Below are 14534 nucleotides of genomic sequence, written 5' to 3' on the forward strand. Positions count from 1 at the left end.
CCTACCTTACAAAAGTTGTCTAAATCTGTCAGTTTGTGCGGAAAACTCTTGTCCACCGCTGCTGCCGTATTCCGATCTACTGGAAGTAACAAAAATTACACTGTGAACGGGATGAATAATAAAACTGAAATGTTAAAAATGGAGGTGCTAAAATCAGTGAATGAAAACAGGCGACGTTAAATTTGTTTACCTTAATATTTATAACATTAATATTTACCATGTTATCATTTTAATGTCCTCCAAATTCACGGATTATAATTTTCACAGAGCCAAAATTAATCACGTTTGTTATGGCACTCAATTTTACCAATTTTGTTCAGTATTTCACACCTTCAATCAATTTCAAGTTGATTTACTTAATTTGACCCTTCATACATTATAACACTTAAATTTCTCTGTCATATGATCAGTCTTATGTGGGTTTGGATGTTTGCTTGGATTTATTATGACGATAAAAAAATCAAATCCCTCTTTATCTGCAGCTTTCTAGAAGACACCAGAAAGTTTAAGGAGAAAATGCTCCTAATTTGAAGCCATTCATAACTGCACACCCCTTGACAATTTAATTTCCCCCTTAGGGGCTGAATAAAATCTTAACTTTTCTTAAAAACCTCAATTTCATCTGAAGAAAAATAGATCCTGCCACCACAATATTTCACTGAGTATATGCTGTCTTTTCACGGATGTCCAGTGTGGCATTTGGAAACCAGGTTCCAGTTTGGTTTATTCAGTCCGTAACACATTCTCCATTTATTTTAGCCAGAACGAGATGTTGAATTCTCTCCAAACACCACTCCAGACATGGAGAATGCAGAAGCAGAAATCCCTGCAGCTCCTTCAGTGCTGCCTCTCCACAGCCTCCAAGAACAATTTCAGCCTCAAGTTTTCATCAGTTTTTGAGAAATTTTATTTTTTTGTAATATGCCCTACCCATATCCCGTAATACCTTTTTTTTAAATGAGACCCTTTTTTTCTTTTTCATTTTAAACAAATCACTTTTTTTTTTAGATAAATTGAACAGGATAAATATCACATATGTTAAAAAAGTTTTGATTTATCATTTATCAATGTCTATCTTTTTACATTACAAAAACCTGATATTTAAACATGCACATGTACATATTTGATTGCCATTGTGTGCATATTCAATTTTTGTAACTTAGGTTTGGCTCTAAAACTTTCCAAGTCCAACTTTTAAATCTTTGAGGAGGAGGAAGTACTATTTTCTCAAGGCTCCAGAATGGTAACCTTGTTATTGTTTTGTTACTCAACTATGGAAATAAAGGCCTGTTTTATATTAGGTTGTTAAATATTGACATATAGAGTAGGTAAACATCAGTAATGAACTTCTGAAATTCCCCAGAGGCTGATTGGATTACTTTAAAATGATCTGTGTGAGTGTGTTTGGTTTTCAGAATAAAGTTAACAAACATTAGAAATAGGGACTGAAGTTCAATATTTTTCTTTGAGGGGTTTCCCCTTGTGTGTGTAACAAAACATTGATTTCTCCTTTGCATTTTGAGGCCATTTCAAACTTTGTAATTTTTCCCTGACAGCTGACATTTCACAGAAGAGTCTCTTTCTGGCAGTTTGATAACTGATCTCATGGGTCTCATATTATGAGCAATGGTTTTAATGTTTAAAGGACTGTTTGAACAGCGGACCTCCGCAACTACAGGGATCAAAGACAGATAATTGCAGCTTTCTGACACCAGCCTGGAATTTGTTTTGGTGTCTACCCTTAGAGAAATGTTATTGATGGGGTGTTGCATAGTGTAGCGATGACCAGGCGTCCAATATACACAGGCTGTATTTCTCGATGCGGCCATCCTGGGTTTGCTTCCCGACCTTGAGACTTTTGCTGCATGTCTCCCCTCCTTCTATCTCTGTCAATTTCAAGTCTGGTAACTGTCAATAAAGGTCACTTGTGCCAAAAATGTCTTATTGATGACATTTTAAACTCAATTTATTTCACCCCTCACCAAATCTAGAGAGGGGTTTGATTAAATTCATCTAGTAAGATTTATTCTTAATTACAGGACATGTTCATGCTGAAACTTTGAGTAAAACTTTGTTGTAAAGCATAAAAAAGTTGTCCAACTCTCCAAAACATAGCATTAAGCAATTTCATTGGCCAAATGCAAAGAAGATGCAATGAGAATGCATCTTAAAGGAACTCATAATAAAAGATGGCAGACAACATAATTTTATGAACAGATGGAGGTAGTTAGCTGTTCTCCTGAAGCCATGTAGTCACATCCAGTCCAAACCCCTCCAGCATGCCACATAAACATTAGTAATATGTGATTCCTGTATGCTCTGGCATTATTCTGGTTCTGCTTGCTGCAGCTCGCCGGGCCTCTGGGGCTTAAAAAACTTTGGACAATCATCAACATTTGGAGCTCACTCAGCTAGTTTTTCCTGAGCAAAAACATTTTACATCCCATGAAATCCCTCATTATTCAGACTTGAACAGAAAAGTTGTGAAGCTTGTTGTCTAAATTAGGTAAGGCTTGTGTTTTACAGTGGAGTTTTATTTGGTCTTCAAGGTAATCATGAGTGCTTTTGGTCTGTGGATGCAGGGTAAATAAGAAAACATTTTTTTTTTTTGTATAATTGCTTTCAGAAGTGTTTATTTTTTAAGATCAAATCTCTGAGGCATGTTTTCCAGCATGGCTACAGTAAATGTTATGGCCAGCTGGTTTTATGTTCATTCTGTCAGTTTTTTTGTATGTTTTGCTGATGTAGTCTGGCCCTCTATGTTGTATTCTCGTGCAATGTGAAGAGAAGAAGAAAGAGGTGTGTGGTGGTGATTATATATGCTTATTGTGTTTCACAGCAGAGTAACTGACTTCTCTGGGTGTAAGTTTATTCATTGTTTTCATCAGAGAAACAGCCTGGGAGAAGAAACTGTCTTTGTGGCGGCTGGTTTTAGCAGACATCGCTCTGTAGCACTGACTTGAAGGTAGAAGCCAAAATAGTTTGTGTGCAGGGTGTGTGGGGTCTGCAGAGATTCTAGATGCCCTTTTCCTGTCCCTAGACCTGTATAAGTCCTGGACAAAGGGAAGGTCAGTCCTGATGATTCTCTCTGCAGCTCTTATTGTTCGTTGCAGTTGGGACCGGTCCTGTTTTGTGGATGAGCCAAACCACACTGGATGAAGACAGAACAGACTGAATTATGGCAGTGTAGAAGATGACCAGCAGCTCATGAAGTACAGTCTCTGTTGGGCCTTCTTCCGAACATTGTCTATGTGTGAGGACCATCTCAGGTTTCAGGAAATGGTGGTTCCTAGGAACCAGAAGTGGTCCACAGCAGACACAGCGTCGTTGAGGATGGTGAGAGGGGTATGTGGGGATGGTGTTCTCCAAAAGTCCAACATCATCTCCACAGTGATGAGTGGGTTAAGTTCCAGGTGGTTCTGACCACACCAGTGTACCAGACTCATTACTGTCCTGGATCAGTCCAATAACAGTGGTATCATCTGCAAAGTTCAGGAGTTTCACAGATGGGTCCGCTGAGGTGCAGTCATTTGTGTATACCGCTCCTGGTCAGAAATAACTAATCAGAGCCAGGAGAAAGGTTTACTGTGGGTATACAACAGAGATGAGACCCCACAGAGGTCCAATGACTTGTTGGAAGGATGATATCTCACTTCTGCCCTTAAAATGCCTTGGTATTCTCCAGGAGGAGACAGCATTGGTTAAAAAAAGGGATCTCTGGGTTTTCTTCTTGGACTCTGTACCTCCAAGACCCGAGATTGCGTATATGTAAGATGATGGACATAGGGACGGACTGACAAAACAACCAACCCAGCCCATTTTACAGCTCAAAGAATATTTTTAGTTAATACATCAAGAAGCAGTGCTGCAAACAGAAAAGTAAGATTGACATTTAAGTACTGGTAAAAGTTATATATAAACATATAGTTTCTGTTGATACAATTGTTTTGGATTTCTTTAGTTTTTCAAATTTTTGTGACTGCTCTGCTCTACCTGTTTTTTTTTTAGTTTCTTGCAGAACTGTCTGAAATAAAAGAAACTTGAAAAAGAGTGAAATTCTGCTTATATTTTTCCGGTTGCTGGAAGTAAGACAATACAAGTATATGCTGCAACTACAAGAGCTTAATGTTATAGTAGATATTATGATGGGCTAGTGATTGTTGAGTATTTGACTGAATAATGAGAGATAAATGATACACAGTCTAAATTTATGATGGTCTGATGAGTCTCACATCCCGTGTCCGTGCTGTGTCTGACTTTACTCTCCAGCGCTTTGTCAACAGTTTCAATGATGAACATGCCAGAATGACGGTGCTGTGTGTGTTTGTGTGTGTGTATGTTTACCTCTCCTTCTCATTTCCTCTCCCCACTAAATCAAGTCAACTATATGAGTGAAGCTGTGCATAGTTTAACAGTGTTTGTTATATTGGTTTAAGGGTATTCACACCCCACTTTTTATATTCTGTCACGTTACATGCATAAACTTCAGTGTACTTTGTTTGGGTTTTATGTGATAGAGCAACACAAAGTAGAACAGTATTTAACAAATAAAAACCTGTGAAATTACTTCTGTTTAAGAAGTTGTTCTGAAAAATCTACTTTGTAGAATCACGTTTCAGTGCAACTGCAAATCTAAATCTTTTGGGGTATTTCTCTTCTAGTTTGTTTTTATCTAGAGATATCTTTGTGAAGTAGGTCCACCTCAGTCAAATTGGATGGAGAGCATCTATTTAAGTCGTGTTTTGTAGACATTGACTGAGCCATTCTTAAGCTGATGGCACACTGTTCCAAATCCTGCCATGAAACACATTTTACATGGATTTAAACCCATATGTGTATGTTTCTCATGTTCTGTATGTACACGGATTCAGTGTTCTGCTGTGTCATGACCAGGTACATCACTTTTACAAGATGTCACAGTCTAATTTTGTCTATTTTTTCACCTTAAAGGATTAACTTGTCTTCTGGGAATTCAATTTCAATATCCCATGAATGCTCCCAAGCGGTCAATTATAGCGGAAGTGATCAGAAAGTAGGTCGGGTGGCGTTAGTTTGAGAATCCAGTATGCCAAGGGGTTGCATGAGGTTAAGTTATGTTCTTTTTTGTGCATTGCTGCCATACTTCAGTCACAGTTATGTCGGCTCTATTGCAGTGGTGTACATGTGCAGTTTACAGGGCACTCCAGCTGTGGAATCTTCAGAGAAGTTCAAGAAATCTGTGGAAGTTGGCTTAGCTGGTGACCACATTGTGTGTGATGCTGCTGCAAACGTGCCAGCCGGCTGGTGAAGATGAACGCCATCCTAGCGCTTTCTTTAGGAACTTCTCTGGCTGGTTATGGATAGATCCATCTTCTACCTTGTTATCTCCTTGATCTTGTCATCTCCTGCCTGGTTCCTTTGGTGTGTTCCAATCATCACATTAATTTCACTCTCTGCCGTTTTTCCAGTTTCAAGACTTTCAAGGAATAAATTTTCACGATCTGCTGGCTCCTCGACCATCTACCAACCAGGCTACAGTTCCTACAAGGATGGTGGTGATAAACCTCCGCTCCATGGTGAACAAAACCTTTGTTTTAAATGATTTTTTCTTCCCACTGAATTGGATTATCTCTTTGTGACAGAGACATGGATCAGTTCTTTCTTTTTTTTCCCGAACTCCTTCCATCTGACTGCTCATTTCTGAATGCTCCTAGGTTGTCTGGCAGAAGATATGTCATATTGACTGTTTTTGAGACACAATTCCCCTCCAAACAGCTCTGGGGAACTGATTAACTTCTCAAGCTCTGAGCTGCTCATGTTTGAACTGGGTCGTTTCCAGTCGGTACTGTGTGCCATGATCTACAGACCACCAATATTCAAGGACTTTTTAAGTGACTTCTCTGAATTCTTGGCTGAAATAATGCGTAAATACAGTAAGAAAGGATTTCAATTGTGGAGGATTTTAACATTCATGTCTGTTGCCATGAAAATCTGTTGGGTCAAGAGTTTTTAAGTCTCATTCAGTCTTTTGTGCAGAGTGTGGCAGGTCCCACCCACCAGCAGGGACAAAGATTGGACGTGGCTTTATCAGATAGTTTCTCCATTTTGAATTTTACAATCAGGGATGCAGTTTTTTCAGATCATAAGCTTGTTTTATTTGACATCTCTTTTACCTGTGAGTTTAAAACTCAAGATCCACCTTTAACTCCACTGCTGCTCTCTTCTCCTTTGCTTTTAATAAAAACACTGTCAACACGGTTGGGAATGTTACCAGAGATTCCTACCCAATTACCATAAAATGTGGCATATAGTATATGGTCTGATGATGCATCCCTTAGGTTCTGGCAGATGTCTTCTAAATTTTTTCCTGCTTTTCAAGACAATACTATATTTTCGGGCGCAGTTTATTTGTATACTTCGGTCCTTCACCAGTCTGTTTTCCTAATCTTTAAGACAAACGTTGCAGGTGGTGGACCAAACATGAGTGAAAAAGGGACCAAAATCCAAAGTAAAACTTCAAAAGAACTTGAGAATATCTGGAAAACCATTAATAAAGACCAATTTAAAAGAAAGGCTGGCTATTTTAGGAAGGAAAGTGTGAATAAATTAGAAATAGGTTAAAATATTTGTACAGCAATGTAAGCCAGTTGAGGTTCACAAATACATATTAATTGAAAATTTGCTTAATTTTAGTATAGAACTTACTTCCTGTGTCATATTCATAACTTGGCACCTCAAATCTGAAATTCAGTTTTTTATACATCTTGGAATTTCCTTTTTTACAAACTTTTCCCACATTCTTCCGTCCTATACTCTATGCATGTACTGCTGGTTATTTTTACTCATTTAATAAGGTGACTGAATAAATGCTTACAGATGCCTTCTGTGAAGTTTCAAAGCAAGAAGATATGAATTTCAAAGTCCTTCAGCAATTGCTTTGTCATGTTTATAAGTTTACTTCCAGATTATAGGGTATGAAAAAATACTTTCCAGATAGAAATTGAAGCCTAAATTTACTTAAAGGAGGAGCAAGGAAAGAAGAAAAATGTGGTTTATAGAAACAATTGGTTTCAATGTGTCAATAAAAAGCCTCCATCTCAGTTTGTTTTCATACGGTTTTGATTAACTGCTTGATTAAACTCTTAAACAGACTCAATAAATAAAGTAACCTATGAGTTCAAAGCTTTGCCAGCAAATACAAAAAGATTTTTAATACAATGTCATTGGAATGAATAACATAGACTGTCTGCAATTACAATGCATAGCTGGAGCAGCAGAGATACAAATGCAGACCTTTACAACATCTGTTTATGTGCACGTGTTCTGCAGTTGAGGAGCCTCTGGTGCGGTTGGTAAATGGGTCAGGTCCTCATGAAGGCCGTGTGGAGGTGTTGCATGAACGTCGATGGGGAACGGTGTGTGACGACGTCTGGGACAAAAAAGATGGAGATGTTGTTTGTAGGATGCTGGGATACAGAGGAGCAACAGACGTCCATAAGACCGGGCGTTTTGGACATGGTACGTACACAACGCATCTGATACTGATGTTTTTTTGGTGCTCATGATACAAAATGGCAAATTATTTATGTTTTCCTCGATGAAATAAACTTCCAGGAAATAAAGGAATTTCATCTATGTCTTATCAATTTATTAGTTCAGATGTGTTAGAAGTTGATATTTTAATATACTTACCATAAGGAGCTATAGATTATACTAATGAAGTACTTTGATTTTACTATGTATTTAGTGTTTTTATTGGGATTTGTGTGATAGACTAACACAAAGTAGTGCAAATTTGAGAATTGAATTTTTTTTCCAGGATTACCCTGTATTTAGCTCCATCCACCAATTCTGATCAGCTTCCCTGTCCCACCTGAAAATAAGCATCCCCACAGTATGATGCTGCCACCACCATGTAGCATAGCAGGAATGTTGTGTTCATAGTGATGTACAGTGTTAGTTTTCTGCCACACAGCATTTTGACCTCTACAAACTGCAAAGACAATTGGTTTTACTGAACTTTATTCAGGATGCCAGAGCAAAGGGATCTGAGCAAAAATGCACAGGACATTTTTCTAAATTCATCCATAATTTTCCTTCCAGTTTACAATTATGCACTATTGTGTGTTAGTCTATCTCATAAAATGTGAATATATTTATTTTAGTGTGACAAAATGTTTTTAGTCAGATTATTTGTAGAAATGTTTCAAAGGACATCTCCCTGATTTTTATGAACTTCTCTGTTTTTACCGTTGAGTTGTATTACTTAACCAGTGCTCTTTTATACAGCAGGCTTTAATATAAAGTTTTAATGGAAATAATATGTGAGCCAGATATCATAGCCAAAGAGTCTCAAAGGTGACATTTATTTTTCTTTCTCAGTCTTTATGTCATTAACCGTTTAGCCTTGCATCATCCAGGATCCCTATCCAGTGAGAGTTCTGACCCACAAAAGTCAAGGGAAAGCATTTGCCTCTTCCAAGGGACTCCCTTCAAATGAAAACAGCTGGATTCAATCTAAAACATGCAGAAAATCACATCTTTTCTAGGACTTTTCTGATGAGTCAGTTGTCAGTTCAGTTGCTGTTAGTCTAACATTCTGACATTGAGGTTAGACAGTAAACATTTGATCATGGGCGTAACGGACGCAGAGTACGCATAGGACATTTCCCCAGCACTTCCTGTATCTGTGCCCACCACTTTTTTCAGTTGGTATATCTGTGTAATCCGTTATTACCATGCGGTGATGTGTTTTCTGAGCCGTCTTTAAACGCACCCTGAGTGTACACATCGGCATCCGGTGGATCACAGACTGGAGACGTGCTGCTGAGCAGTGCTGCACGGTGTCAGAAACATGTTCAGCAAACCAGCCAGAGCCAGAAAAAAAGCACAAAACATTGCACAGTTTTTTCCAAACAAACCAAGTTGAGATGCTGTTGCATGCAGATAATGTCAGCTAAATGAAGACTAGTTAATACATGGCAATATACAATGTTAGTTAATAAGAATACCAATGTTGTTAACTATGTTACATCTCTTGCTAGTTAGTTCATGGTAGGAATAAATCCAATCCTATTTAATTTCAGCAGAGAGTGCTCACTTGCTTTCCACATATTTCAAAGAAATCTTTATTGCCACAATAGAAAGAACAGAGTCAGGGAAGAGACCTTAGACCAGAGGCCCGCAGCAGGGACGATGATGCAGGGTATTCACATGTAAGGAGAGATTAGAACCTGCTGAGAAAAAGATAGCTATTGCAGGAAGAAACCTGGCAGGTATCACGACAGGGTTTTCATAGATATTTCACAATCGCTCTCATTCACACTCAACAATATTTTTATATTATTTATTTTCAGATATTTTTTGACTACTGGATTATTTGTGTTCTTAAAGGCAGCAGGTATAGGCCCTGTCATTTTTACCTGTTACCTTGTCACTTCCATTCCATTTTAAGTAATAATTTGCTTACAGGAAAGGTGTTTTACTGAACATTCATGTTCAGTGTTGTCATTTGGCAGCTAATGATCAGTCTACTCACCCTGTAAATGTTCGAGGGTCTTTGTGTCAACTCAACCAGAGCTTGCCAGCTAAAACTTGCAATTTTGTTAGTATATAGTTTAAAGAACTAAAGTTGCTGTACTGTGACTGTTAGTGATTATGCGGTTCTTTAGCCACTAAGGAGAAGTGTGATTGAATGTGAGAGGATGACAAATGACTCAATAGACCTCTAAAAAATGTGTCCCCCTCACTTCTGAGATGATGGTTACAACCCAGCATTAGATATCAACTCCGAAACATCCTATACCATCAAAGATGGAATAGGCTCCATGAAGAATACAGATGGGAAAAAACTTGTAATTGGCCTTGGATCATCAAACCACTGTCCTAAATGCTTTGAGTAGCTGACAGGTGTTTGGCTAGTTAGGTTTTTTTTTTTTTAACAAGCAATTTAATGTCTGGTACACATGACAAGATTGTTATGCCGATGTTTGACCCGATCTTCCCCTTCCGAATCTTAAGGATGTCCCGATTATCGTGATGGCTCTAAAGATATTCGTATAACTGCTCCAACCTCAAATCATTGGATTGTTTTGGCCCGATATCCTAGCGTTTGGGTTGTTCCCCGAGGAAAAACAAGCACAAAGCCTGTTTAATGTGACATATAGCCAATCAGAAAGGTGAGGTGCTCCATATCATAGTGTAAGCAAGTAGAGCCCCTGCTCGCACTGTCTCCACTCCTTTAACCAACGCCTTTTATTTTTGTAATGTTAATTCTCTTTTAAAATTAGTCCACAAACTTTCATCATTGCCTCTTCCTCGTCTGCCATGTTTATTTACTTTGAGCTCACATTTGATCTCGAGAAGTTTTGAGAGATTTCCCTTGTGACATCTGAATGTTCGTCAGTGAAATTTGTTCGTGTGTGGTGTGTTGTACTTGCCGTGTGGCTGAATACCACACACTGCAGGACCGAACCTGTTACATTTACGATTTTTTATTGTCATGTGTGGTGTCTCAGGTTTGGAAAATCATCTGACAATTTGTAAATATTGAGGTGTGAACCAAGCAATTTGTCCCAATTCAATTCATACAAGTATGATACTTGTGTATCGACAGAGCAGCCATGATTATCCTATTTGTGTGTCGATGGAAGTTGCATTTGTATTTAACAAAAAGCATGGCTTCTAGTATAGTACAATTGATGAATTTTCTGCTGACAGTAATGTTCTTTTAGTATCATTATACAAAGCGCTTCAATTTTCCCAAATTGGCCTGTGGTTGAATCACTCCTTGGTGTTCCCCTAAAATCCCTCGCTATGTTTTGGTTATCCAACACTTGGTGCGAACAAAAGTTACATCAGCCTGCAAACAGCACTATAAATATGTATTAAGATCCAGAATAGGCAGTTTAAAGGTTTATTTCTTCTGAAGTAAATCCTCAGAGGTTCGCACCAGCAGAACAGCTGGGCTGTCATCTGCGACCTGCAGCAGCACAATGTGCACTTTCCAAAGAACTTGCCTCATTTCCACCCTGTGCAAGCACAACACATGGTGCTTTCAAGTTGTCAAATCTGTGTTGAGTTTGTGTTTCTTCTCACACACTTGGCAAACCTTATCTGAGAATCAACATGAGTCCAGGTATCTTAAAATGTTGCAAAGCTGAAGTGTTTTGGGTCTTTTAGGATCTCCGGTGACTGTATTGTTGCAAAATTAAACCATACTTTATGGAGAAAATATCTGCTTACCAGCTGGAACCGTGTATTTTATTACCGGATGGAATATAATCTGATCAGCAGTTCTCGGAGGAAGCTGTGAGAGTACTTGCTGTCTCAATTACAAAATTCGAGCATAAACTTTACCAATTCTAATTACTTTTTGGGCTAAAGTTTATCAAGTTTCCATTAAATCATTTGATTCCAACACATCTTACCTTAAATATAACTTTACTGTTTGTTTTTTAAAACATTAAAACCTTTACAGATAATTGTTTTGAATCACCTGACCGTCTTTGCTGAAATGTTTTTACTTGATATCAGGCCTACATTTATCTTCCTTTAACCTCCTTTTCATTTTTTTCTTCAATCTCTTGATTTTGCTGTCATTTTCAGTAGAAATAACAATGAAGAGGCATTCTACGTATATGATCCACTGTTTTTACCTTCTCTGTGCAGGTACTGGTGTGATCTGGATGGACGATGTTGCTTGCTTGGGGACTGAAGACACCATCCACCAGTGTATGTTTTCCGGCTGGGCCAAAACGAACTGCGGCCATGTTGAGGATGCTGGCGTAACCTGCGCAGTCTGAACATGCAGGGTCATTCATGTTGCTGTGGCCGCAGAGTTTTATCCATGCTAGGCCTTTGTTTGTACCGTGTTTTTGTACCACTTTTTATACAGAGTGCCTTTTTTATCAGTATTGTTGCTCAGTTGCCTCCAAAAAGTACCACCTAACCAGATAAAAGCTCATTTTTACATGTACTTTTATGAGTTTATGATTCATCTAAAAGACTTAAGGATGGTGTTATTCTTCATGACCTGCACTATAAACGCAAGGATTGCATAAGCCGCTGATTCTTTCTGCTCACCTAATAGGAATGGATTGAAACTGAGTCTAATTTCTGGACATTTTGACCGATGATGTTGTGAAGGACTTTCACCAACCATCTTATCCACCTAAAAAGAGGATGAAATGGCTCTTAAAGAAAGACAGAAGACTGTCAAGAATTTTACTTTCCTTTACCAGCAGCTGCTTGTTGCAGCAAGATATGCAAAGATATACCACAATTTGCAGCTGTGTTTGTTTCAGTCTCTTAAAATCAAATTTCCTGTTTATTAGGACTTCTTTAGTAGAATCTCATTTAATTGAATAACTTCATATACTGTGTACACAGAATATATTTTTTGCTAATATCCAGCACCTTGCAAAAATATTCCAAGGGGGATTGAATTTACTATTTAGGTGACTTATGAAGGCAAGTGGTGTCACTGTACTTTATTTAAGGGTATTGGAGTAGCAGAGGCTAGAATTTGAGGTTTAGGGTGAGAAAATGTGAGAAGGGTATATAAATGCTTTTGCAAGGCACTTACATATAACTGTATAAGTACAATACATGTCTGTATTGTTTACCATGCAAATCATCCTTTAATACTTAATTTGAGCTGCATTTTTGAAGGAAGCCTCTAAAGGGTTAACGGGTACTTGAGTTAACAGCTGATAATAAGAAAGAGCAGATGAGTATAAACAGATGGATAGAGTCCTGCCTTGTCTGATTTATAATGGTGGGTTTGTCTAACTGCCAAATGTTGGATTGCTTAAGCATTATTTCTCACTCCAAACAAACCACATTAATCTGCTTCAGCAATTTGTTTTTCTCTCAGTTGGGTTTTATCTTTCTGGCTGCTCTCAAATCCAAAACACTGCAGCACCTCCCAAGTGGTTTCTGTGCTGAGGATGCGAAACTCTGAACTTGATTCCAGATCATCTTGTAATTTGGCAAATTCAGAAGTCATTCAGAAGAAAATTATTTCTCCCCTGAAGGCTCAATGGCTATATTATAGTTCCCCTTTTTATTTTATTTTTTAAATGCCCACCTGATGTTCCTTTAAAGGTTTGCAAGAGATTAATGTTTTAGATCTGGATTTGAGTTTTTACCCTGGATGCAGCGAGAAAACACTGTTTGTCTGTGCTTTAAACAAAGGTTCTTCTACATGAGGTACATTGTAGACTAAAGAAATAAAAACATCCGGCCATACTGGATAGATTCAACTGCTTAAAATAAAACTCTGATAAGTTTTATTAGGTTATATGTTGCATTTCTGCTTATTTTGCCAACATTACCTGGTTAAAGTCACCGTGTTGTTTTTTTCTGTTGTTTCTTGTTGGTCAGATATTGAAAGAAATCACTCACATGTCTCATTAGATTGTCGCATCTGAAGTTGGGAAAATCAGAACTTTCTGCTTTGATCTTCATTATGACTAGACATGGGTCTGTCACCAGTATCTGGGTACACAAAGGGTTTAGAAGACTCTGCTGTCAAAACATTTACATCATACTATTTCTACAACTTAAAGTCCTTTTAAATGGGTTGCCAGAGCATGTCCTGGAGTGACTGGAGTAGTGAAGTATTGCACCTGGCCCCACCTGTAACTGCACACTGCCGGTTAGTTGACTGAAAGAGAACTACTGCACTCGTCCTTCACTTGCAAGAATGAAATAGTTGGAAATTTTTCCATGCAAAAATAAGGAGCAATTTTGATAATAACTTGTTATACATTTGTTTCTCAATAAAGAACAAAATGGCCCACAGGTGGTTATTCCACAGTTTTGATTGTGTATGTCTCAAAATCAAAATAACTTTAAATAAATGTCCTAGATGACATAACTGTAATCATCAATATGTCACTTTTTTAACAGTTGTTGCTTTTCTGCTTTAAATGAATGCAATTAGATTGTGTTATATATTGGTACATACAAATCTCATACTGATCCATGCCTAATTATGACATTTTTATAGAAATTTTTTTACTTTAAATAAATACTTCTGTGTGTCCATGTGTCATTTTTAAAGGTTTGTGCTGATCATTAAAACATAAAATGGCTGTGCAGAAGATGCAAACTTAATCAAAAGTATATAAAAAATACATTATGTTGTCTTTGCTAACATGCAGAGGTGCATTTAAAACAGACTCTTAAAAGAAGTCAGCAGGTGAACAGGGACAGAGGAAGATGACTTGGACGTTTATGTGTTTTGGAGGGTTAAGGGTTGGAGTCATGGGTTGGATCACAAGAGCAGAAACATGTGGAAGTGTGCTGTGATCAACAATCACACGCATGAACGTTTCCACGTGTGAGACGGATGCAGAAGACGATGGCTAAAAAACCTACTGATTAGAATGTGCATTGAGTGTGGAGTAGGTTTGGTCTTCAGTAAGTTGGTGTCAGTTATCCTGTGAGAAGTTGTTTTTTTTTTTTGTCTTTGAAACATCACAATGTGACAGTTTGAGACCATGAAATTATTTGTGCTGCATGGGCTTAAAATTAATGAAATGGAACCA

The 14534-nt window shown here is 37.9% G+C and overlaps 1 protein-coding gene across 3 annotated transcripts in view; it reads left to right on the forward strand.

Moving 5' to 3' along the window:
- scara5 (scavenger receptor class A, member 5 (putative)) overlaps positions 1-14027 on the forward strand; it is a 105842-nt gene extending 91815 nt beyond the window's left edge. For all 3 annotated transcript variants that reach the window (XM_047388159.1, XM_047388160.1, XM_047388161.1), the window contains exons 12-13: positions 7309-7497; positions 11650-14027. In XM_047388159.1, coding sequence (XP_047244115.1) covers positions 7309-7497; positions 11650-11783 — 323 coding nt within the window. In that variant the 3' untranslated portion in view covers positions 11784-14027. The remainder of the gene's footprint in view (positions 1-7308; positions 7498-11649) is intronic.
- The last annotated feature ends 507 nt before the right edge of the window (positions 14028-14534 follow it).

Source organism: Girardinichthys multiradiatus, chromosome 15, assembly GCF_021462225.1.
Source record: "Girardinichthys multiradiatus isolate DD_20200921_A chromosome 15, DD_fGirMul_XY1, whole genome shotgun sequence".
Taxonomy (NCBI): domain Eukaryota; kingdom Metazoa; phylum Chordata; class Actinopteri; order Cyprinodontiformes; family Goodeidae; genus Girardinichthys; species Girardinichthys multiradiatus.